The 27,979-nt window shown below is 33.9% G+C and overlaps 1 protein-coding gene across 1 annotated transcript; it reads right to left on the bottom strand.

The window, feature by feature from the left end:
• Positions 1–23: 23 nt before the first annotated feature.
• Positions 24–27,979, bottom strand: LOC140040745 (uncharacterized). Its single transcript, XM_072086906.1, has 12 exons — positions 27,879–27,979; positions 17,228–17,371; positions 9,357–9,411; positions 8,696–8,778; positions 8,032–8,172; positions 7,039–7,136; positions 3,882–4,023; positions 3,669–3,733; positions 3,271–3,314; positions 2,417–2,461; positions 1,704–1,805; positions 24–1,437 (listed from the first exon to the last, which is right to left on the bottom strand). Exons 2-12 carry the CDS (start codon positions 17,359–17,361, stop codon positions 1,228–1,230), a joined length of 1,119 nt encoding a protein of 372 aa, XP_071943007.1. The 5' UTR covers positions 17,362–17,371; positions 27,879–27,979; the 3' UTR covers positions 24–1,227.

The raw sequence follows: 27,979 nt of genomic DNA, 5'->3' as shown, positions 1-27,979 counted from the left end.
TGATCATGTAAAGAGAATTCCAGTTTAGAAAGATTTTTACAATTTATTTTACAATCTAAAAGTGATGCCTGTACTCAAGCTTTAAATAAAAATTAATGATTTAAAATCAATCATTGCTTATCATTAAATCACAATTTTCCTAATAATTAAAGTATAAATACTACATAAATCCAAACCAAAATTCTTATTTTATTGATACAAGTTAAAATTATATTGATATTAAAAATATTTATTATATCTATAATACAAATGAAATGTCTCTCTACATAGACCTCTTTTCCTGACATCAAATAGCACTCTTATTATATTTATATTTGATACTCTCTATAAAAAATATTTACACTTTTATCACTTTTCCTGTTATTTACACTATTTACACAAGATTATAAATTAACTACATACAATTAAATATATCACTTTCAAACAAACAAAATATCCAAAATAATTAGTTTCCTTTTCTCATGGAATGGTAAAATTAAATATCCTGATTGTCTATTTATAATCAGGTATATTTTGTACAATATGATCCGATCAAGCATGTATCAAGCATGTATTTTCATTTTAGATTTTGCAAGCCCTTTTATTTTGTATTTATTTAATAGCACTATCTCTTCTATTTGAAAGAGAAAAAACCCACTGTTACCAGCAATATGTGAAGATTATTGCACATATAAAATTACTTCCGAGATGTTGAATAAGTACAAGACAATTTTATCTCAACAAATGAGATTGTTGTATCAGATTGTAATAGATTTAGCACAAAAAAAAACTACATAAAGTAGTGTAAATTTTGCAATATAGTACTGCAAAACAGGTGTGTCCATTTCCTACAACAAATTATACAATTTTCAATTTAATCAGTAAAATCATATACTGTACATATTTCTTGTGGATTATATAGTTGAAATACTATCCAGACAACAAAACACATGGCCCTGGATTAACTACCAAGGAATAATTTCTGGGGTGGTTAATCAGGTGTCAACTATATACATGTTAGGCCTACAGTACCTTTAATTTAAAGCAGTTTACAGAAATTTAGTTACACGCACATACAGTGATTATAAAAGGTTAAAGTAGTTTATCATTTTTTTTAATTGTATCTGAATGTGTTAGTCTAGTAATATTAGCATTATTATTTCTATTCACCCGTAAGATTTACTGTATGATAAATTGATGATAATGATATGTACACTCTAAAACATAAATATTTACATGATTTATTACCTAAGCTGAAATAGCTATGGCAGAGTGTGAAGTATGTATCTTGTGTTCCTCTACTGATTCTTGTATTGTTGGCATTGCAGGCATTGTCTGTGTTCTTCTTGGACCGATCGCTGCTGGTTCCTTGACAGTACCATAGTTGAATCCTCGAAAATCAGGCTGATACAGAGGGCGGTAGATACCTCTGGCTGAATTAAATCTTGATGCAAAAGTCTAAAAAAAGAGATTATTTCAAATATCTATACTTACAACAATAATTTACTTTAAACTTTAAATTTTCTACAGTACTATAGGATTTAGTTTTTACAAAAACAGTTTTAATATCAAATTATATAAGTTTAGTGACTGATGCAACTCATTATGGAATTTTGGATCAAAAGAGGAGACTTTTCATCACAAGCAGATTCAGAGCCTAGGCAACTTACAAGACACATGTTACTATAAGGTACTCTATACTCACTGTAAATTATAATACTCACCCCATCTTCTGGAAATAGGAGAGCACCTTCAGCATCAATGACCCTCTGTACTGGGTGAAATACTACCAGTAATGCTATTATTGGAATCACCAGCTTGAAAGTCTAGTACAATCATTTTCAATAAACAAATTAGATAAAGAAAATTGGTTGGTAACACAGAAATTCCATGTATACAGTATATTTTGATTGTTTAAGATTGGTTCAATGCCTATACTTATAGAGTTATATGTAGTGTTGTTGTTTAAAACATTACATTAATGTCTCAACAAAAAAGGAGGAAAAAAAATAGAATTCATTAGCAGATAAATCTGTCTACAGGATATCATGGAATTATGTCCACAGATAATTCATTTAACTCCAAGCAAAGAAATACTGATAAAATTTCAACATAAATCATGTCATCATTCTATTGACATAATTGATTACTGTACTCCCAAACACACAGCCAGTATTATGCACTGTATGATTTTATCTATAGGTATCTACACATCATTTTCTCTATTGGAGTTAATTGGGGTCTACCAGGGACTGTACTGTAGTAGAATATAGATCTATAGGTATCTACACATCATTTTCTCTATTGGAGTTAAGTGGGGTCTACCAGGCACTGTACTGTAGTAGAATATAGAATATAATTAAGACCAGCTGAAGCATGCATAGAATACATAGAAAATGTTATAATGGTAGTACTGTATATTGTAACTATAACTTACCATTAGAAGTAGGTAGACAACACTGTATGAGACTTGGTTATGATTCTAAAATATTGACATAAACATGTTAAAAAATACAAAATCTATATTATAATATATAGTACATCAGGTTGTCACTTCCAATTGAACTTGAACGATACTATGAAAGCCCAGTGGTCTAATACATCTGCATATCAAGCAAGGGGATTTTTCTCCTTCTCATAAATTTTCTCATCTTTATCGTTTCTAAATTAATTAATTTTCAGTATATCACCGGGCGATTAGCATTAATTCTGTGCCTGTTAATTGATTAAAATATATTCAAGAATATTATTTTTATTTTGGAAATAAGTCGATTTAACACAATACAAGCAAATGTCCTTTCTTTATGGCCCTAATAACTATATTTTTGTTTATGATCATTGTACGGCATTACTAGTTAAAGATATATTGTCCCCCTGGAAAATAATTTTTTTCAATTTTTTTTTTTGAATATGCCATGTTAATGTCACATAATAGTTATTGACTTCAACCAAAAATTGGATTAAAAAAAAATGTATTTACCTGAAAAAACTAGAATTTAAAGCAAAAAATGGTCAAATTGGCTGCCAGCCAATGGATTTTTGGTTGAATTTAACCATTTATCATGTTATTTTATAAGTGAAAACATTATTTTTTCCCGTTTTTTTTCCTATGGAAGTGATTAACTTTATTAAAACTACAAAATAACCTATTCAAAGTCTGATTTAATTAATCTTCATTTTTCATGTTTTTGGGAGACAATACATCTTTAAAGAATAACATAGATATCGCAATCTATTAATAAATTAATAGTGTTATTTAAATGCTGTGCCATAATTAAATTGATTACTTACAAAAATACCACTGCAAGAATTATCTTGATCTTGATTTCCAAAACCTGAAATAAACATAACATTTTTGCATAATACCAATTCAGTATCAATTTATTCCATCCACCATATCAAAATAATGTATAACACTAACAAATGTTGTGCTGGGTGTATCCATAAGAGCGAACTCGTTTTCCAGACAGCCAAGGTTTATTTTTAGAAAAATACAGTAGGTGTGTTATAAAACAAGGTATGTGAATTAAAAAAAATAATGAATGTTTTGTATTTGTTGAGAATATTCCATTCAATGCTTGATTTAAATTCAGCTCTGCCTCATTCAATAGAGCAGTAAATATTCTCACCATCCAATAAATACAACCATAATTTGCAATGCAATAATACATTATAGTTATCTTCCTCACCTGCCTTCATACAGCTATCAAAGATGACAGTAGCAATTGTTGACAATTCAAATACAATGATTATGCTTTAAAAAGAAAAGTAAACACTATTAGTTAACATGTAATTTAATAACAAATTATAATGGTATTTTCATACAGTGTTCATTTTTCACTACTTCTCTCTTTTTATTTCTACATTGTGTTTGTATCCACTTATTAGTAGTAGCTACTTACCACCATAAATCTCTTTTCTGAGCTCGTCTTGCACTCTCAAGAGTTGTCACTTCATTCAACTTCATTGTTATATAAACTCCAGCTACAAGGAAGATTTGCACAAGAACTAGCTCTACTCCTGACAGCATTAACCAATACGGATCTGAAGTTACAAATATTAATAACATGCAAATAAAAAATTTGAGTAGAAAGGCCAAATACACTAAAGTCCTCTATAAAAAGTTTGGGGGCATTTTTTGTTAATAGCAGGCAATCATATTGAATGCATACTTTGTGGGGTGACAAAAACAATAGGGGTGAATGCCATCAGATGAAGATGATCTTCAATTTTGGGTTTTAAGGTCAGTTTATAGTGGTCAAAACGTCAAACAAGGTCAAAATATAGGATAGTTATTTTATTCACTGAAAATCATCTACACCATCAGATCTGGCCAATCCAAAAGTACTGTACAGAGTTTTATAATAGACTTTCACCCAGTATGTTGTTAATTTAAATGTTTATGTTGTCCACCTGTCAGCATTTCGATTTTTGTCGTGAAAATAGGTCAAGTATTATATGTATGATGATCTTGACATCCCATTACTCCCCAACCCATAACCCCTCTGTGTAAACATTTAAAATATTCCTATTTCCAGTTATTTTTATACTCAATGAACATCTTCCAGGTATAACCTTGAAAATGACCTTTGACCTGAAATTTGAGAGTAGCATTTTTTATGAGACCCGTTTCTGCTGCCAAAAAATATACCATATATAAAATATACCGTATATATACGGTATATTTTTGGCAGCAGAAACGGGGCCATGGTTGCCTGTTATTAACAGAAAATGCCCCATGATTGGTTCATCATTGGCTCCCTACTGACATCTCTGCGACCTCAAAATGTGAAATGTAAAGATGGCAGAAAATGACCAAAATGTTCAAAAAAACATTGCAATTAAAAGTGGGAATGGTGTTATATTAATAACCACATGGTATATAAGTACAAAGGCTTCAACAATATATTATAATATAACATAGACTTACTAAATTAGACCAACTATATTTTAAATAATTTATAAATAAATAATACAGAAAATGTATCAAAAGTTCTGGTGTCCAATAATGAAATTTATATCCGATTCTAATATTTACTGTAGGCGTAAGTTTGTACCAGTTACAGGTACTTTACAGTATGTTTACAAAAGTAGTATGGACAGTAATTCTCAAGGTCTCAATTAACAACAATAGTGTTTCATTATCAAAGATTAACTACGGAAGTTAGCACAAATCAAACTTGAAGATTGATCACTTAAAATCTTTTTCAGCTGTTAAAGTAATTGATATAACTAATATTAACCATCATAAATAGTGAATTAATAAGTATGTTTCATAGTAAAGTATTAACATTGTGAATGCGGACATGGTATTATTCCTAAGACTGACGATGACACATTAATCTGCAAAGTAAATGTTTATATCAGGTGATTACACAAATTTTAAATTCTGATTTTAATACAATAAAATACAATTATACAATTATGCAATATAGTTTTAGTGACATTCAATTGGATTTTCTTAAGTCATTTCCCATATGTATTCTTCACTTCCATATGATCTACATTATTAAAAAATATAATCTGTATCCCCTCACAGGTACTTTTCAAGTTTGTGAGTGTGGAGACTAAAAAACAAAAATAGAGGCAACAGGAGAGTTCATATATTATATTAAGTGAAACCAGGCTATACCGAGAAGATATCAAAACGTACAGTGACGAAGCGAATTTTGTTAAATAAAATGGTAGTCTCGCACATAAGATTCATGATAAATGGCACCTCTAATTGGCCGGAAAAGACACTCGGACTAGCATGCTACCAATGAGCAAAACGATCGTACTTTTTTCATCCTCCTCACACACATGGACTATTTAAAAAACGATAACATTTTGTTGCCGTATATTAGATGAGAGTGCTCTGTGCGGAACCGCCACTGTGGGGCACGTATTTGGAGGATTTTCAGAGATGAGGTGAGGGTATTGGGCATGTTGGGGATGGGGGTTTGCTGTAAAGGACGTTTGCCCGGACCAGAAAAAAACCCTTGGCTACGGGCCTGGGTGGAATAATCTGTACAAATTTCCTACTACCGTAGTTCCTCGGGTACAATTCCACCCCCTTGTACTTTTGTAGGTGAAATTTGCCCAAATTTGGGAAGTGGGGTTATATAACTATTTCCCAGAGTATGAAACGAAAATGACGATCCTTCTTTTGGCTACAATGCAAATAGGCTATCTAAAGATATATTCTGATGTGACCCTTGGTTGGTTTAGAATTTCTTTTAATACCTAAATACATAAACTTCTCAAGAGCATTGTAATTGTGTCATCTTTGAGTTGGGTTAGATTTTGTTATGTTTATATTAAGTCAATATTTCTTCATAATGTGACCTAGACCTAGCGTCCTACTTGAACTTGATCAAGAGGTTCTCCTGGTCCGACGCTCGAGCTCTGTAAAACAATTCCATGTGTTGCATGAGACACAAACTACTGCGCAACCTCAGTCTAGGCTTTTAGAAAGCTAGGCCCTCCTCTGTCTAAATGTTAAATTATAAACTGGGACTTTGCTCGGGGATGCTTAAAGGTGATCATAAAGTTGGGGGTGGGATTATACCTGCGGTCAATTTATAATTACATACCGTAGCACAGATTACAATGAACCATTACAATTTTCATCTGTCTAAATTTTCCTTTATCAAACAACTCAAACACAATGATTCATCAAAACTGCTAAATACAGTAAAATAATCTTTTCTCTCCTATCTTCTTTGGGAATCACCTTATCTGTTATCACGTAACCACAGCGTGTGTAAAATGTTGACAATGCAAATTCTAACGTAAAACCTCAAAAGGGCTTCTTTCGAAAAGAACTTTTCCACCTCTTTGGTCTGCAAAAGAAGCCCACCCAAGAGTATTAAATAAAGAAGCCGCCCATGACAGGCTTCTTTCAAGGTTTTACGGTACGTTTTCATTCGAGACAATGTATGTAGATTTCTCGCCATGCATTTAGGCCTATAACCCCTAGAGTAATAGACAGAAGCTGATACATCATTCAAATGGGAGAAATGAATGCTCAGTTAAAAGTAATGTTATAAAACACAAAGTAGGCCTACATGTACATACCATTACACTCTGTTTTTGTTGGTTTAGCTTCTACTATTCCAAATACAGTAACGATGATAAAATATGATTGAAATATCAAACATAATGGTATCAGCAACCTATGAGAAAAAAACACAAACAATTAAAAGCTACAAGAAAGTAATTCTATCAAGTCTGTCCTTTTTCTGGCATTTTAATTTATTGTATTATAAGATGTTATTTCTTTGTTTTCTGTTATTTTATAAGTATAAAATAGTTGAAATATTTTTTTTAGACAGTAGGTACATAAGAGGAATACAAGATGTATTTTTTGTTGGAACTGAACACATGATTTTTAGCCATTAAGAACATTTTTTTAATCTAATTGTGATTACATTAAAAACTTTAAATTGTTAATTGTTGTGTGAATTTAGATTAGTAGGAAAATTTATAACAGTACTGCAAATGCAAATTTCAATATAAATTTGTATAAAAAAAATGTATGATTTATATTTTTTTCAATAAAGGTGTACAAAAGATACTATATTATATTATACAAAATATTATATCATAAAAACAAAATACAATTGGACTTGTCAATAGAAGGTTAGTTGGGAAAATTGGGCTAGTGTTTTGCTCATTTAGCAATGATAATTAAGTATCGTCCTGTACTTCCTCTTCCTGACTTGGTGACTGGCCAAAAACAATTCCAAAACAATTTGAAGGACAAATAAAGTAGTCCCATAAGCAAAAATAATAATAATATTAAGATAACATTCAAAATAAAACAATTGTTTTACCTTGTCATTCTATATCATTTTACATTTTTAAACCTTTTCACTTACTGTAGGCAAGAGTTTTGAAAAGTATTAATTTCATTATTCATTAACAGTAAGTAAGTACTATAATTATGTACATCACTGTCTAATTGTATGATAATAATACCAGTTTAACCAGTATACAGAGAACACTGTGCTAACATTTAATATTTTGATATTTAGTAAAACCACATTAAAAAAACATTAACAAACTAACCTTAAGTTAAGCTCTTCTCTTTTAAGTAAGCGTAATGACCGTGAAAGGTAGAAGTGACAAACAACAACTAGCTGAGTCAATTTCAAAATCTGAGCAGCAAATTCCAGTTGAGCATAATGAATATACACCCAGTGAACAGTGCTGTCAACAAAAATAAAATCACTTTATACTACAACTTTTCCCTTAATTATTTTTCATTTTAGTAAATTCAATAAATTGCCTGTTAATAGTCTATAAGGAATGGTAATAATAAAAAAGAGATTAACCACACATAAATAGATTGATAGATATTGACTAGCATGATAGACGCTTTTAAAATAAGTCACTGGCGTGTCCGTGTCAGACGTATACGGTTGCTGACATTGACAATCAATCCACAACAACCCACTACTCATCTTGAAGGATGCACAGTACTTGTTTTTCTCAAAGTGCCCACAAGGCATAAGATACACTAGATCTAAGTTTAAATAAGTTCTTTTTACTACCATCAGAACCAGGCATAGAGAGACCACATTAAACTTCTATGAAGCAACATTGACTCACTCATTCTACAACTATAAGCACAGGATTACTTTTAAAATCATAACAAATATTATATAATTCTTAATCTCTTTTTTGTTTTATTTAATTTTATATTTTAATAAATAGCATATTCAGTACTTACATAATAATACATTCTAGGGCAGCACAAGTAAATATTACAACTTGGTGACACAAAACTTTTCCTGAGTGGCACAATCGAATGACCTAAAACAATACAATCAAACAGCGATTTGTATCAAAGCATAGAATGATTTCCATACACTACAGTATGCTTACACCAGCTGTTAGTTCAAAACACTGGTAACTTTAAAACAGATACAGTACACCTCTTGATATAGGAAAGAATTCATGGTCTGTTTACAGATTTCCAAATGCACCAGATCAACTACTACTAACTACACTGTATAAAGGACATGTCATACTGTACAGTAAACTGTATCTATATGTCAATAGAGTACTGTTTACCATGCCCTTTAAAAGAATATGTTTACTATGAAAGTTTTGATATTTTAACAGTACTGTATATCATTTCTCAGTAAGGATTTACTATCTTCTTCCTGATTCATCGTTTTACCATTATTATTTTCTAATGGTTGTGTTCAGAAAATAATTCAGAATCATTTAATTTACCATAGAATAATCCTGTTTCTGTGTGTAAACGGCAACTGGACTTTTAAACTATTTTACACATTTTCAATTCATCCCAATACCAATTTTATTTTTAGCCCCTTATTATAATTTCAAAATCATTTTATATTTTGCATAAAAATTAACATAGTTACCTTTACAGTACATAGCAAAAAAAGTACAGAGCAGATGAATGACAAAAATCCATTTCTAGAAAGAAAATACAATGATCTTGTTAATGTGAAAATTCATCATTATTCTCAAAGGAATAAAACTTTGGTTCACTGCGTAAAAACAATTCATAACTAGATTTAATTTGTTACTATGACGAATAATAATAATAATAATAATAAAAAATAATTGAATTTTTTTTAAATCACCTTAATTTGTGACGTACAGTAAAAATTCATGATTAATTAGCATAATTAATTTGTTTTTATAATCAAAGTCATATCCAACATGAAACAATATGTCCTTGCATAAAAAAAGGGATTTGTCTTGGTTATAGGGCTAATATGTCCTGTACGTCACACTGAATATTCACAAACACATTTAATTAGTGGGGCATTCCTGTTATTTAGTCGTTTTGAAAAAAAAAAAAATAGATCAATAAAATATAACTGTTCAGCTTTGAAAAGACACATTGTTTACTTTTTTTAAATTTTTGGATCACAAAGGATACACCTGCTTGGAAACGTCTACGAGAGAACTTTAGACGGGAGCTACTTACAGTACAGTAGGGAACTGTGCATTGTTTTTCTCTTCTATATATAAATTTACGTAAGGGCAAAATTCGATAAATCTCGGTTTATTTCTAGAATTTTTGCTCGATGGTATATAAAGTTGGTTAATACTTTCGGTACTAATTTTAACCACCTGATGTAACCCTGTTTACTAATTAAATTTAGTTAGGTAATTAGTTATTGACGATTAAAACGAATTTAGGTTCAACGATTTGCCCCAAATAGGGGTGCTTTCCAATTGTGGTATACACTGTCTAATGAATGTCCATGGAAAAATACCCGCACACAATAATAGGAGGATGCTTCACATTTTCCTATCTCCTCCTACAATAACTATTTTTAAAAGCTGAAAACCGGTTGAACAGCTCGAGTACATCATCATAATGTTGAAGACATGCCGATTTTCTTTATAAAATACTATTTTGATAGATTTAATATACATTTATACAACTGTTTTGATCTGCGATAAATGGAACATTCCAATCTCTGTTCCACAAGTGTCTATTCTCTCAGGCGTCGTATAGACAAGTACTGTACAGTCATAACAGAAATTCGATCCATTTTATCCAATCTGTGCTGCAGAGGTTGGATATAGGGTTTTTTTTTAACGGATAATGAGCTAGCCTTTCCAGTCGCCGTCTATGTCATCTTTATTATTGCAGTTAAACCGCCACCCACACCACCATCCCCGCCCCCCCTCACTGGCATGAGTAGCGTTGTAAAGCCAGTAGAGGACAGGCCTACACTACAAAGGATCACATGCCCTAAACGCAGAACAACTTTGGTGGTTAGGAACTAACTTAAGTATGAATTGGCTCTAAGAAACAATTGAAAAGCATTAGACCTACTAATTAAGTTGACTTAGATAATTATTTATTGACGATTAAAGCGAATTTACGATTTTCCCCGAATAGATGTGTTTACTTTATTACTGACAGTTCCTTCTGAACATTTATATTAATTACCTCCGCCAAGGTGGTTATATTTTCACCCCTGTATGTTTGTGTGTTTGTGTGTGTGTGTGTCTGTGAACAGCCTGGAGGCCACAGTTTTTATCCGATTCTCACCAAATTTGGCAACAATTATCTATGCCCCAAAAGCTCGGACGAGTTCGAATTTGAGGGGAAAAGGTCATAGGTCAAGGTCACAACTAACAAAAAACTATTTTACTGCCTAGAGACCACAGTTTTTATCCGATTCTCACCAAACTTAGCCACAATGATCAATGACACATCATATAATTGTGATTAAATTTTGAAGGGTCAAGGTCAAAGATCAAGGTCCACAAAAAGCTAAAAAAAAAGAAATAAAAAAATAATAAAAAAAAAAACCTCAGTGGGACTTGAACCAGCAATCTCAACTGTGAGAGGCTGGATACATAACCATTACACCATACTGTCATCCACAACTTTGTAGTGTGCAGTTAACATATTTACACTTAGAACTAATAAAAAAAAATGTAAAAAAAAAATATTCAGGGGGCATTTTATGTAGGGGAATTTTACAGTAGGCGGAGGTTTGTACTCTCTGAGTACCCTCTAGTTAATAATGTAATTACTGTACAAAAAAATATAAACGTCGTATTAGTGATGTATCGTTACATGTACTGTACTATTTCAATCGACTATACGGTGACAGTTTCAACAAAGTATTAAATAGCAATGTTTTACTGTGTTTAGTCATGGAGGTATAAATACCTCCATGGTTTAGTGGTATATTATTTGTAAAACAGGAAAACAATTAATATTTCGTTACTAAATGGATAAAGAATATATTTAAAAATTTTTCGTCTTTGCACCCATCCTCTTCCCCATCCTTCAACCCTCATCTTGTCTCTTTCGAAAGTAATTCCCAGGGTGCTAATTTTAGTTGAGTACATAAATCACAGTGTCTATTTATTCGTTCCTGTAAACGACATGTATTATTGTCCTGCATGTACATTTGAAGTCGCCAGTTTTTTAACGCTGAAATTACTATGTATTCGAGAACCATCTGTGGGCACGACCTAGATTTATTGTGCTTGAGATGATGAATAGAGATTGTTATTTCGATACGATTGAATATTTGTAAACAATAACGAGGGGCGCAAATGCATCAAAATAACAATGTTAGGATGAAATGGGCCACTCGTTGACTCGTCATTGACAAAATCTCAACGAACTCATGATGCATCAGATGCATCCAAAATTGGATGGTAGTTCTGGCTGGTACTGTAAGATAAATTATGTGATTTGAAGTTCCAATCCACAGCTTAATAATCATTAGGAAAACGAGCCCTATTTAACATGAGCTTTTAGTACCCCGGCTAACCCCGGGGTACTATAATTGCCTGTAATTGTTTTGACCCTGATCAGTCTTGTTGATGGGTAATTAAACAGAACAGTGGCCATCAATCATGCAGGAAAGTATCTGGGTAGTAAAAGAGGCCAAGCCCACTTTGTTTGCCAACAGCCAATCACCGACAGCATCAGGTTTCAGTTACAGCATGTTTTAATGATTAGGTAATAGTTTGATTTCATGAAATAAATGAATATTTATATAATAGCCTTTTCAAGCCTTTATTTCCATGTTTCCTTTTCGATTTTGTATTGTATGGGGAGCTACAAAGTTCAACCTTAGATTGAGTACCGTAGTCAAGCGATCAACCAATTACAATTGAATAATTTTAATTTTATTAATTTACCAATGAAATACATAGCCTACTACACATTGATTCTGAAATAAACTGGGATGGTGCGATGGGATTTGGTAGGAATGTCAAGAGGTACACCATCACATCAGACTCGGGCTGAGGTATAGGCAGGGAGTTGTTATTAATAACAACTCCCTGGTATAGGTAGGCCTACAATTTTTGAGAATATGAGCGGGAAATTCAAATAAAATAATGTAGCCGTAGGGGGTGGTACCCATACGCTTCCCAAAAAGTTTTTGCGCTATATTAGTATATAGGACCAGATATATGAATTAATTAATAATACTAAACAATCTAAAAAATAAATCTTTTTATTTAAAAAAATGTAATTGAATGTTAATAAACATAAAAGAAACCCATATAAATAACAATCTTTTTTATTGTGTAATAACAAGTTGATGTTATACGATATTATAATAAAGGGTATAGGCCTCATTTTAGTTGTTTTGTTATTCTAAGAAAACTGCACATAGGCCTACATACATTATGTTCACTATAGCAATCTAGTATTTTAAAACATTGATCACTAGAAATTATACACGCCCGAGCGGGTTTCCTATGCAGTTTTAAAACTTCACAGTACATTCCCGATCATTTTGATAACTCATTATCCAGATGCCCTAAAATGCACCCACCTCCCCAACACACACCCGCACTCGGGGATTTTTTAACTTATAATGTTAAACTTCCTGGTACAAATTCTATTGCAAACCCCGGCTCTATGACGGTTTTCAAATGCAGTTAAAACATACCCCCAGTTCACATTACTCATGTGGTCATTGATACTAACCCCAGCAAATCACTTAGCCTCCAACCCCTCTAACCTCTGCACACTGTGATTTTGTTAAATATAGTTTAAAACCTTCCCAGTACAATTGTGGTCATACAATCACGAAATATTGTGCTACCTACATTTGAGAAAGTGTGCAATCCATTACAAAAATTGTGCTCCTCTTTGAGAAATTGTGCAATATGCAACATTCAGGAAATTGTGCTACCTTTTTGAGAAATAATTGTGCTAACCATTCGGGAAATTGTGCTACCTCTTTGAGAAATTGTGCTACCCATTCGGGAAATTGTGCTACCTCTTTGAGAAATTGTGCTAACCATTCGGGAAATTGTGCTACCTCTTTGAGAAATTGTGCTAACCATTCCAGAAATTGTGCTACCCATTCGGGAAATTGTGCTACCTCTTTGAAAAATTGTGCTAACCATTCGGGAAATTGTGCTACCTCTTTGAGAAATTGTGCTAACCATTCGGGAGATTTTGTGCTACCTCTTTGAGAAATTGTGCTAACCATTCGGGAAATTGTGCTATCTCTTTGAGAAATTGTGCTAACCATTTGGGAAATTGTGCTACCTCTTTGAGAAATTGTGCTAACCATTCGGGAAATTGTGCTACCTCTTTGAGAAATTGTGCTAACCATTTGGGAAATTGTGCTACCTCTTTGAGAAATTGTGCTAACCATTCGGGAAATTGTGCTACCTCTTTGAGAAATTGTGCTAACCATTTGGGAAATTGTGCTACCTCTTTGAGACATTGTGCTAACCATTCGGGAAATTGTGCTACCTCTTTGAGAAATTGTGCTAACCATTCGGGAAATTGTGCTACCTCTTTGAGAAATTGTGCAATCCATTAATTCCGGAAGTTGTGCTACCTCTTTGAGAAATTGTACGTACGGTATACCTATTTGAGAAATTGTGCTATCTTTTTCACATTTTTTCATCCCCTTCATAATCCATATTCCTGTATCTTACCATGCACCAACTCATTCCAAATGTTAAAGGATACAAGATATACTGTGACGGGATTTAATATATGTGCCAACAATAGTTTATCGCATTATGCAGGTTCACATTTTTTTTTAACGGACAGGAATTTTTTAAGAATATATACTCTATAAAATTTAATTCAAATAAGGCTCATAATATATGTTTACATGGCAATTGTTAATTTTCAAATTAAAATAAATATATAACATGCACATACAGATTTTATTCAGTGTATTAATTACAGTATCTGATTTTTTAGTTAATCGTTAAAATAATGATATCCTGGCCTATAACAAAAATGTTCCATCTGTAACATTTAACAACCATTTTTTAATATTTACTTAGACCTAATCTATTGATTACAATTCAGGAGTTACAAATTAAGAGTTAACATTTTTGGTATCATTACTTCACACAACTTAGACAAACAAATGTCAAATTAATGTGTAATAAAAACTGAACTATTATTGTATTTGAGAAAAACATAAATATATATTCCCTCCATAAATGTGCATACAATTGGGGTATACTCAAGAAAAGGGGTTTATAATTGAGACATAAAGTAACTATTATATAAAATATGATTATAAAATACAGTATTTAATTGTTTGCTTATAATTTGAAATAGTATTACTGTACTATTTATTATAGGCCTATATATTTAACATTAGAGGGGTGGCAAATCCATAGAGATCATTTTGAGATCTCAGCTGAAGAACATGAAATAGTTTATAAATATAGTTTTAATTTCAAAACAAAAGTTTTTGCTTTTCCAGCGATTTTAGTCTGGGTGCACAAAACACAAATTTTTTATTTAAACTCATCTCTACAGTTCATTCTTTGGCTCCCTGCTGTTAGATTAGAACTGACCTTGCTAACCACAAGGCCACTTGAATTCTTTAATTTTGTGTGCAAAAAATGTACCCATGGTATAATGGTGATTTCTAAATACAATGAGTGACCAATTCCAAAATAGGCTGTGCATTGCAGCCAATCAGAAGCAAGGAAGGTTGAGCCTGGAAGATGAACAAGGTGTTTACGTGATTTATTAATTGACTAAGACATTAATGACTGGCTTTAGGCAAAAATAAACAAGTAAGGGTCTGTTTCTGCTGCATAACGCAATTTAACCGGTTATTTTTAAATAGATTAAAAATAGATAACAATAACAAGACCGCGTTTCTGCTCAATTTGTGCTCCGAAATAACCGGTTAATATGGGTGGTCGTCGAGCAAAACGTCATCATTACCCAAAATGCAATACACTCAGACGGAAGTAGTAAGTTGGCTGTTTGTTTACATCGACGTCGTGAGTACACACGTATGCATATATCGCCGAACATCTCACTCAAACATGTTAAAAAAATAAAATGTTGTCTCCAGGTCTACAAGTTTTGTTTTTTGTAAAGCCTACTTACATCGCTTAGCGCTAATAAAATTAATTCTCATGGCGCCTTCAATAACATGATGGGGAGGGTCGTGCAGCGCCCGATCGCCTAGGATAATTTTTATCCTCAACAAAGGCGATGAAATACGGCCCTTCCCACACGTGAACGACTGTTGTCTTTTGCGAGCGCGGTCCTACAAAACACCAAACGGAAAAAAAACGAGACTCAGAATGTTGCAATATCTACCAAACGAGAGTAGAAAATTGTTAATTAATTATGAAAACCCAACTTTTATAGCAAAAATCGTCCGAATTTATGTTAAAAACGATGAGTTTAGCCACAAAAATTTAAATAAAACGAGAGTATCCAAGTCATACTACATAGAATATCGCACGCACATAGTGCCTTTAATAAAGTAATGAGTATTGAACATTATTTCGTATATTTATGTACTAACATAAATAATAACACATTTCTATGCTTAATAAAATCATATTTAATATATTATCAAAGGCTCTGATTACCTTTGTTTTCGGTCGATGTGATGTTTTTCTAAAAAATTATATTATGTAAAACGATCAAAGTAAGAATGTTCATTGTTCTCCTATTAAAGGCACTAAGGGCGTGCCATAAATACGCTCGTTTGGATTAAGTTTTTGTTTCTAAATTCATCGTTTATAACATAAATTCGGATGATTTTTGCTATAAAATTTGGGTTTTCATAATTAATTAACCATTATCTACTATCGTTTGGTAGGTATTTGCAACATTCTGAGTCCCTTTTTTGTTTCAGTTTTGGTGTTTATATAGGACCATCCATACCCTTCGCAAGCGTGTACCCCGGCATGTACTAACGTCTCAAATTGCTTAGCTTGGGTAGTCCCCGGAACTCCACCCCAAAAACTCCTCTTTTACTTTCGCAAAGATGCTCTTATTTATTATCTGTGATTCTTTTCTATTGCCTGCCATCCTTCCCCGTACTTTCTCTCCCCCCACAACTGAATAACATAATACATGTTCACTTCTTCGTTCGACTGTCAAAACCACGAGGAAAACACACATCGTATGCGACGGTATCTGACCCGGGGTCACAACTGTCAATCAAATAACCGTTATTTCATGTTGCAGCTAAGAATTGCTCAGCGATAACCGGTTAAACGGCGTTCTAACACCGATTTAAATTGGTGTTTTTAACCGGTTATTTTGCGCTGCCTTTTAACCGGTTACCACAAATTTGTCCTGTTTCTGCTGCCAAGAAAATGGAGTTAATTTATTCACACCGATTTTAATTTATTCACACCGATTTTAACCAGTTATTTTTGATGCAGCAGAAACAGGTCCTAAGATGCCAGAGGCAAAAGCTCACGCTAAATAGGGCTCGTTCTCCTAATGTTGTAAACATTTTCACAATAAAAAAATAAAAAATTATACCTAGCACATGCCAAAGGATTGAAGAAATCAGATGAACAGCCTTTATTTACAACATCGCATTCTTCCGTATAATTCATTTCAGATATTTGGCAACATTTTTGCCCATCTGTAAAAACTTCACCAATATGATTCATAGCTTTTGTTCTGAAATAAAAAAAGATAATAATAATATTGTTGATACTATAAAATGATAGCAAGACATTTCATTTAGTCAAAATAAAAAAAAAAGCTTAATAATAATAATAATAATAATAATAATAATATTTGCGTAATCTTGTCTTAAAATGAACAGTTTTGTTTAATCTCATTTCTGAAACAGAAAAATTTTGTTTTTGACAACGTGAGTGCGCTAGGCCATAACATTGAACGTTCGGAAAGGCAACGCTAGTGTGTTTTCCGCAGTATCACAGATGCTATATAATGATATCGATCTTCAGTATTAGATGGCCTAGAAATGGGATGAGCAAAACTAATAATTTCGGAATAGGTACAACCCATTTGACTAACTTTTGAAAACTGTATTGACTGCCAAGGGTCGCTGTCATTGTTAAAAATAAATAAATGTTGATTTGATTTGAGTGAATGATTTTCGATAAATTGTTCCTTCTTTCTTAGGAAAATATTATAGTTTTTTAAGTTGACTGTTGGTGGCGCTGGAAATGTTAGTTTTTTGTTTATAGTATTTTTGGACCGTGTGTGTGAAGGTACAGTTAGTTGCTGTAGCAAAATAAAAATTATACTGCAAATTAATAAAGATCAAATTAAAGCATCGGAGTATATTATGGGAGTATATAAAGTTACCAGGAGAACTGATGATTTTGTTAGAAGTCGAGTGAAACCCCGATAGCCAGCCGAGTTGTTGTGTAAGATGGCAGGACTGTATGGGCATTACTGTGCACGATATGTGTCCTATTAGGACCCTGGGATACTTCTGCCCATGTTGCAAGCCGTTTAAAACGTCTTCCTTCTTATTAGGCTTAAACGGGCCACTGTGTTGCAGAGGAAGTTAGTTTCAAAAGATGTTTAAACTAAATAATGTATTAATTATACCAATTAGAATGGTATTTATGCCCAATACTCACAAATAAAACATCACTCACTTAAAATAATAATCGCTGCCACAATTATACTATTTGTAGAATTCATCGGACTGTTATCTACAATTTACCAAGCATTTGTTAATTCTTTTTTACCATATCTACTAGAGGATTTTATTTGATTATAAATTTTACCATATTAATATTATTAAAACTAAAGAAATTAAACATATCCTTCGAATAAGCACCTCCCTCAAATGAACTCCGTCTCCCCATGGAGGTATAAAATAAACTATTATTTTATACCTCCATGGTCTCCCCATCTCTACCCTATAAGGGCCCAAACAATAAACATTATACTTTAAAATGAAATTAATCACCTAAGACACTGGCCCTGTTTCTGCTGCCAATCCCAAATATACCGTATAAATATACCGTATAAATATACCGTATATATACCGTATATGAAATTCATGCACCGTTTCCGCTGCACATACTTCGTGGGTGGGCTGTAAAAAAAGTTGGCTTTCATATACCCAAAATGCATTTTGTGAGACGGAAGTATGGATTGACCTAGAGTCTCGTGTAGTGAGGTTACATGACAAAAACAAAACAATGATGGTTTCTCAAAACGTCTTAGCATTGCTTTCTATTTTAAATCTAATGATCAGAAGTGGCAACGAATTTACATCGCACAAACAATCTAGAAATGTAGAATGGGCATTGACTACATTTATGCAAAGAAGACGACGGCGTTTGCCTTTAACTTTGGCGTTATTAAGTCTACCACAAATTCTGCTTTATTTTGTTTGAGATACTTTTGTAAATCTCGGTATCTCTTCTGTTGCCATGTAGTCTCCCCCCAACCTTCGCTTCTCCCCACAATTGAATTGCAAAAATAGTTATTTCTTCAGTCCACAGTGATATTTTGATCTGTTGCTTGCTTATTATACACGTGTGTGTCAATGCAGCAGAAAAACAAACGCGTCACGCTCTGTTAGTTTTTGACCTCATGTCACATATACGGTATATTTTGAGTGCAGCAGAAACGGGGTACGAAATATACGGTATATTTTGGAATATACCGTATAATATCCACAAACGATGGGGATATTTATGCGGTATATATACCGCATATATATACGGTATATTTTTTATGAGACCCATTTCTGCTGCCAAAAAATATACCGTATATAAAATATACCGTATATATACGGTATATTTTTGGCAGCAGAAACGGGGCCACTGTGAAACAGAGTAGGTTTAGTATTACGAATATCAAGAATTTAAATTTGGTATATATATATATATATATATACTGACCGAAAAAAAACGTCCAGGCCACAACGTCCTTTTGAAACCTTTTTACCCAAGTCATTATCATTCCGAGAACCATCGTCTACACTTCCTAGAGGGGGAGCAAGCGAAGCGAGCTCACCCTCTAGTAACTAATAATTTGTGACTTTCTGAAATGCAGAGGGATCTTTTTTAAATCATTTTTAGTATTCTGTATAAATATTATTTCTATTTCTGTATGAAAATGTATGGGTGTAATAGGCAACTTTGGTTTTGATCCATTTCTGAAATGTGATAATTGAAGGGTAACAAACAATGACAGGCAAAGTTCACTTCCATCCAGTGATCTTGAAAAATAAACAATTTATTGATAAGAGCTGTACCTGGCAGTTGCTTACATTAGAATCTCAGAAAAACAAATTAATTTTCTCTGTATACTTATCTAATATTTCTGCTCTTATTTCTATTTTTTAAATGGATTGACCTCAATTTTTTCCTATTTTTTCAAAATTTGTTTTTGTTCTCAAAAAAGATATGAAATATAAAATGTTAACAAACCTGTTATAAAACACCTTGAACAAACTATTATAAAAGACAACTGTACCGAGAAGAACCATATTTTGACAACGTACATGATTTCAGAACAAGTGCGAGATTTATGATTTCGTCATACAACATTGGCCGTACAGCCTTTGCCGTAAAGTGTGCTTAGCAAAATATACCTTATGAGTTTTCATTGTTAACATACAAGAGATAGGTATCCGACATTTACCATATATTTGGGGCAAATAAATTTGTTTTAATTGTCAATAATAACTACTGTAATTATCTAACTCAATTTAATTAGTAAACAGGGTTACAAACGTGTAATCAGTACCAAAAGTACGAACCAACTTTATATACCATCGACTAAACATTCTAGAAGTAACGCGCGATTTACCGAATTTTGCCCTTACATAAATTTATAGATACCGTACTTTGATCTAGGTGCCGTAATACATTATTTTGAATAATACATAGTCTATTAAAGTTTAAAAATATGCGGTTGAAAGCTCTACAATTTGCCAACCTAAGGCTATCCTCGCCCCAACGTCGCGTTCTGCACACGCTCTCGCCGTGTAGATTCTTCCTTGTTGTTACTCTACTGCATGCTTGATTACTGTAAAACAAACAACGCCCTCTACACCAACCGGAGCTTGTGCAGTAGTTTGCAACACCATGCGGTTTACACAGAGCTTGAGCGTGGGCAACCAGGAGAAATCATACGAGTTTGTGTCAAAATTATTTAGGAAGCTAGCAAAATGAGTTTTCATTAATTTATCAGCTACAGTAATTAGCAAAGTTCAGACATCTGATTGAACATGGATTTAACGCTTTACAGTGTTTAATAATCACTGTATGGCACCAGGGTGCACTAATAATAAAGGTTATACAAAGAAAAAGGGGATATATTTTATTCTTTGCCACTAAAAAATAAGGAAATTCTACGGGAATGGCTCAACACAATGCAACTAAAACCACCCACCGCAAGTATGCATACAGAGGCGAATTTGCACTGAAAGACTTCAAAGGATAGATGCTGTCCCTACATTGTTTGATTTTCCAACTATAAAAAAAATAAATGCTAGGCCTACCCCGACTGTATTCGACAACATGGAGAGACTCTAGAAACATCAATCTATAGACGATTGTGAATGGAAGCTCAGAGAGAAAATGCTACACTTTTAAAGCCTAGTCCCCTAAATTGCTTTCTTCGTCTTTTCGAATATAATTAGGCCTAAATATCCAGTATAAAGAGAGATGATTTTCGTGCTACGGAAGACACCATCCAGCGGAGATGACAAGCAAATTATCGTAACCAGCCGTAAAACAGTGCATTGGCTATTATTAAATTGTTATGTTATTTTGTTTTTTATGCTTGGCTAGTCACAACTGTTTGCCCAGATGAGAAGCTGACGTACACCTTGTTGATTTAGCACCCATATTCTTAAACTGGACTTTAGTTGTAGTTCGAGCTAAAACTAAAATGACGTCGTCTTAATTCATAAACCGAACTTCAACTAAATTGGCGACTAAATCAGGCCAACCTCGACTAAATCGAGACAGAATTTGATCGATTTTTTTAGTCTTGGAGGGGGCAGGCTAAATCGCTGACTAAATAGTATTTAAACAAGGTTTATAAAAAATGTAACAGTCATTGAGTTGTTATATTGGCCAGATATTGAAGAATAAAATATCTAATTTTATATTTAGCTTATTTAATATACATTGATATGTTATAATAATGCAAATCATGTTTATTTACAACCGTATACAAATTACATTTTTTTCTTTGCGCCAGTCCGACTTGAACTACGTCACGCCATAGCGAAAATGGGAGATGCAGAAACTCACCACGCGATGGAATGTTTAGGGGGCCTAGCGCTTTCTTCTCACGCTAAGAAGTACAGTATGTGATTTGTCGCAATCATACTTTGTTGGAGGCCTAGAAAATATGAGTTACCGTACCGCCATGTTTGTTGTTTAATCAAAAGTTCTTCACTGTTAAATTAATAATGATCTTGTTCTAATAATTAACGATTAAAATTATTTTTCATGTATAGTCATGATGCGTAAAAAGTTTTGTAAGAAAATGTAAAGTGATATCAATGCAAAAAATGTTGTCTGCTCCTCAAATACCCTCTAAGTGTCATTGGCCAATGTATAGCCTTTGCTACCCAGACGTGTGCAACTCGACTAAAAGCTCGACTTCATTGAGTCGAACTGCAAACTTCGGCTACTTCTTTTATGAATCGAATTTGAAGTACTGTAATAGCTCAAACTAGGACTTTTTCAAGTCGAACTTAGAACTACGACTAAAGTTTGGTTTAAGAATAAGAGCGTAGGCCTTACTACAAGAAGGATACTACAAGTGGACCTGTGTGTTTGGATTGAGGATGTGATATTGTTAATAATTATATTTATTGTTTTTATTAAATAGTAAATTAATTAAAATATTGTAGTTCTTATTACTAATACTATTAATTAGCAGTAAAACGTTCAATTTCACACCACACATGTTGGCATTATCTCCTGTCTCATCATCCAAAATCGAACTCATTATAAATTAGGCTACTATCGTCACTTTTATCCTATTAATCACCAATGTTTGTTCAGGCTCAAAAGAACCCTACTTGTGTCTGGCCTGCAGTCATCATCATCAACATGTAAACAATGCTCGTGGACCTTATTTATTAATTATGTCACATGTTGTAGCGCCAAATTTCTTTGTTAATTAGTGAAAATAAAATAAAAATGTGGTCGCATAATGAAGACAATATGTCTAACATGATAAGTACATACAGTATTCAGATTTGGTTTATTTTCACTTCAGCAGGTCGCGATTTTTTTTTTCGTACATAAGTTGGGGACCCCTTCATGAAACGTCACAAAATAAACATGAATAATTCATCAGTTAAATTTGTTGTTCCGTGTGCACCCAAGCGTATAGCAACAAGAAGTGCTTACACAACTGCAATACGATACTTTCTACAGCAGGCCTAGGATTCCAAGTCAATTTCACGTGATTACCTTCGCGCACTCTTCTTCACACAAAATGTGTCGAGTCGAGGCTAATCGACAGCTAGGCAAGACATTAAACTAAGTAGTAATTCATTGGACATTGCCCAAAGAAAGCTTAGACCCACAAGAATAAAGAATGTGTATAATTTGTGTACTGTATTTTTTTAATTCTGCTATTTTATTATCAAACAATATGCATGTACTCAAAGGAATTTTAAAAATGCGCGTATATGAACACATGAGATGGGAAGATTTGACCCACGAGAATAAAAAATGTATTTTTGTGTAATGTTTATTGTTTAATTTTGCTGACTTAACTCGGATTAATAATAATAATAAATGAAAACTTATATAGCGCCGGTATCCTCCACCCATGTGGCGCTCATGGCGCTTTGTGCATTAACAACGTGCGAGAACATCAGCGAATAGCGACGTCTTTAGGTTGGTCTTGAAACTGTTTAGACTAGTTGAGCATTTAACTGTTGCTGGTAAGCTGTTCCATACACTTGCGGCCGCAACGTAAAAAGATCTCTGACCCCACTGATTTTTCGCTCTACGCTCTTGAAGAAGGTTTTGTGACAATGATCGTAGGCCTCTGCGGGATGATTCGTAACGATCCACAAGGTCAGATAAATAAGCAGGAGCACTGTCATTTAGGATCTTGAATACAAACAACGCAAGTTTGTACTTAATACGTTGTTGAACAGGCAACCAATGCAAATCCATCAGGACAGGAGTTATGTGAGCGTTTGATTTTGTATAAGTTACAATTCTAGCTGCCATATTTTGCAAGCGCTGCAAACGTTGTATTTGAGATTTTGGTATGCCAAACAACAAGGCATTACCAATGTCAATTTTAGAAGTGACAAATGAGTGTACAATCAATTCAGCTGTTTTCTTGTTAAGATTACCGCGAATACGACCAAGGTTCCTAATCGATATGCATGCTGCTTTGGATACAGTTGTTATTTGTGCTTCCATAGTGAGATTACTATCCAGCATGATTCCCAGATTCCGGACCACCGATGAGGGAGCGATGTTAGAGTTTCCGATTCTGATATGTGTGATGTTGATTTTGGAGATGTTACATTTAGACCCGACGATAATAAACTCTGTCTTTCCATCATTCAACTTTAGGTAATTTGTTGTCATCCAATTGCGAACATCTTCTATACAGGCTTCCATCTTACTGATTGCTGCAGCAACATCCCTTTGCACTGGATTTACTGACACATAAATCTGTGTATCATCTGCATAGAAATGGAAATGTAGACTGTGTTTGCGAATAATGTCACCAAGGGGAAGCGTATAAATGGAAAACTGGCCAGGCCCAATTACTGACCCCTGTGGTACACCATATTCCAGGCAAGCTTCATCTGAGAATGCATCATTGATACAGACTAGCTGACGTCTTCCTGTAAGATATGACTGGAACCAGTTAAGAGCAACACCATTTATGCCAATGCGATTTCTCAGACGGGTTATCAGTCTTTGGTGATCAACTGTATCAAACGCTGCTGACAAATCCAACAACACCAATAGCGTTATTTTCCCATCATTCATTCCTTGTAACAAATCATTCTGTACCTTTAAAAGGGAACTCTCCGTGCTATGACATGCACGATATGCCGACTGGTAATTCTCATTTAAATTATGCTTTTGAAGATATGGAGTAATGCGTGATGTCACTACACGCTCCAGAGTCTTTCCAAGAAAAGAAAGATTCGACACCGGGCGGTAATTTTTCAGCGTGTTATGATCCAAGTTTTGATTTTTTATTAAAGGACGAACGTGAGCAATTTTCAGTTCATCTGGCACTATGCCGGTATTAAGAGAATGGTTAATGATTTCCGTTATTATTGGAACGACTGCGTCTATACACTTCTTCAGTATAGAAGTAGGAACTGGATCTAACCTGCATGATTTTGTTGGTGATTTCATCAGAATGTTGCGGATCTCATCTTGAGATGCTGGTGTAAATGTTGTGAGATGCTGATGAACAGCTGTCACAGGCTCATTAAATGACATGTCATCAATCTTGAAGTCGTCTCTGATGATCTTGATCTTGTCTGTGAAAAACTGACAGAACCTGTTCGCAAGATCTAAGTCAGAAAGACTATCTGGGAGAGGTGATACCTGGCGATGATGAAGGAGTTGGTTAACAATTTTAAAAAGTCCTTTCTGATCTGCTGCATGTTCTTCACACAAGCCAATGTAGTAGTTGGCCTTTGCCTTTCTTACCATGGAATTTACATTCCTCTTCTGTGCAATGTAAGCTTGACGATCTATTTCCAGATGAGAGATTCTACATTTCTTTTCAAGCTTACGCTTTGTTCTTTTCTCAGCATAGATGTCACTGTTATACCAACTAGTGTTTGGTCGGACCTTTACTGTTCTCTTTTTCGGTGGTGCGTGTTTGTCAAGAAGTTCACTCAAAGTGGTGACATATAGTCGTACTTTACTTGATAAATCAAGATTTGAGAGCGAAGTTCCGAGATCAGACTGTGTGATATCTTTACATAATGTCTCAAAATTTATAGCATTCCAATGACGTGTTTCGATGGATTTAGTGATTACGGGTGGCTTCTTGATAAGGAGATTACATGTGATTGCATAGTGATCTGATATACCATCAATGACATTAAGGTTTGAGAAAACAGGAGGATCAGATGAACGAGTGATCAGCAAGTCTAATGTATGACCATGTCGGTGTGTAGGTGTAGACACATGCTGTTGAAGACTGCTTGCTACAAGTAGATTCCGAAAATGAATTGCATCTGCATCATTTGGCATATCCACATGGATGTTAAAGTCTCCAACGAATAGTATGGGAGCCGGCTTCAATACATAGTGATCAACCAAAGTTGAGAATTCTTCAGTGAAAACATTTAGACTGCAACCCGTTGATTTGCTTTGAGGACGATATACTGCTACGAGGAAAACTGAGGATGCATTGCTGACTATTTCCACATTTAGCAGTTCAAATGATTTTGGTAATAATCCCGTGTCATAACATTTAACCGCTATGCTTTCCTTGTAAAGAAGTGCAACTCCACCACCTCTTTTAGTACCAGCACGGGGAGCATGTTTGAGAGAGTATCCGTTGGGTGTAATATTTCCTATAACTGATGTGTCTTCTGGTTTAAGCCACGTTTCCGAAAGGCAACAACATCCAGATTATGTTCGATAACGAAATCCACAAATTCTGTTGTTTTGTTCCGAACGGATCTTGTATTAATACTGCAAAATTTAATATTGTTTTTAGATAAGAGAGAGTTTGATGATAAGTCCGGAAATGATAGATTGTTTTTAGTGTGTTTGTCACGCCCAGCTCTTGTACCACGCCTGGTTTTTCTTTTTGGCCTCCTTGGTAATAGGTGGATACTACAGCTACTGGAGTTCAACTTAAAAGATTGTATAATTAAGCAAGATTCTTCAGGAAGTTCACAACTGTTATTGTTGTTGGTTACACAGCCCTGTAAACCATGAAGAAACTCAGAGCTATAGCTAATTAGCATGACAACAGCAGATCTTCAAGCATGAGGTGTACAAGGTCATTTACATAACAATATGCACAGTCAGATTGAAAGTACAGGGCTAGCTTCCCACTGATGCTAGTAGACCATTGTTCTTGGGCAGTGATGAGTTTGAATTAAAACAATAAAGGCACAAGCAGGGCCTAGCTGAACTTCAGGAAACAACAAGAAAAACAACTGCGATTTACTCCAAGATACGATTATTTCCACATAAGAAATTTGTGAATATATGGTGCTCAATTTGCTATTCCAGCATCCAGTAAAACTTATTTGATGAAAAAAACCATCTGCAAACAGATACGAAGTTGTTATGCACAGAGCAATATAGAGCCGCCACATGGGCGCTGCAACACTCCTCTATTATTGTGTCATACCAAAGATAGTAAGTGTAACTATCTTTGGTCATACCTAACACACACACGTCACACACACCCACACAGCTACTACTAGAATAGACATGGGTTTAGAGACTAATAATTAGACCTAATAGTATTAATAGAAACTATAGTTTTAACACGTAATTCTTTAGTAATAAATTATATTAAAAACACCATAAACTAAAGGCTGATTATTTCGACAATCCACACAAAACGCCGCTATTCTTCTATGAATTCGCACGCCGCAACAACAGAGGAGATAGGCCTAGAATCGTACCGCACTTGTGTAATCACTTCTTGTTGCTATACGCTTGGGTCACGTCCACATGGAACAAGAAAATTTAACTGATGAATTATTCATGTTTATTTTGTGACGTTTCATGAGGGGGTCCCCAACTTATGTACGAAAAAAAAAATCGCCAGCAGGTCACGGTCACCTTTTTTTGATCCCTTTTTTTGTAGGCTTTTATTAGTTAACATCCATCATACATTTTCAAATAAAATTTCAAAAATAATAAACGTAATATTAAATACTTTGTAGTATTAAGTACTCATAGAAGCGACACTGGCCGTTTTATTGGCTCCATACTATACTTTTATACAGCTGATTTACATACTAAAAGTCAAGCAGTGCAGCGACCGAAATGCATAACACCACGACCGACTTGAATCCCGCCTGAAATGATCGGTTTAAGTAGGCGCACAACAACTCTAGCCTAGCTAGCACAACAAGAAAGGCAGAACAGTAAACACACACAAATAATAATACATGCACATTCGACTTTACCTAAAATAAAAAGCATAGCTAGGTCCTAGTTAGTATTGTTACAAAACCATACTTTACCATCAGTATTTGTCTTCAGGAAGTCCGCGGGAAATACTACGACATGATTGATAGTATAATGTTGGTAAACAAACATTGAATGAAAACAGGCGTTTAATAAA

The sequence above is a fragment of the Antedon mediterranea genome, chromosome 2 (assembly GCF_964355755.1).
Source record: "Antedon mediterranea chromosome 2, ecAntMedi1.1, whole genome shotgun sequence".
In the NCBI taxonomy this organism is placed as follows: domain Eukaryota; kingdom Metazoa; phylum Echinodermata; class Crinoidea; order Comatulida; family Antedonidae; genus Antedon; species Antedon mediterranea.
Note: the sequence above shows the minus strand (reverse complement) of the source record. Positions and strands in the feature narration are given on the sequence as shown.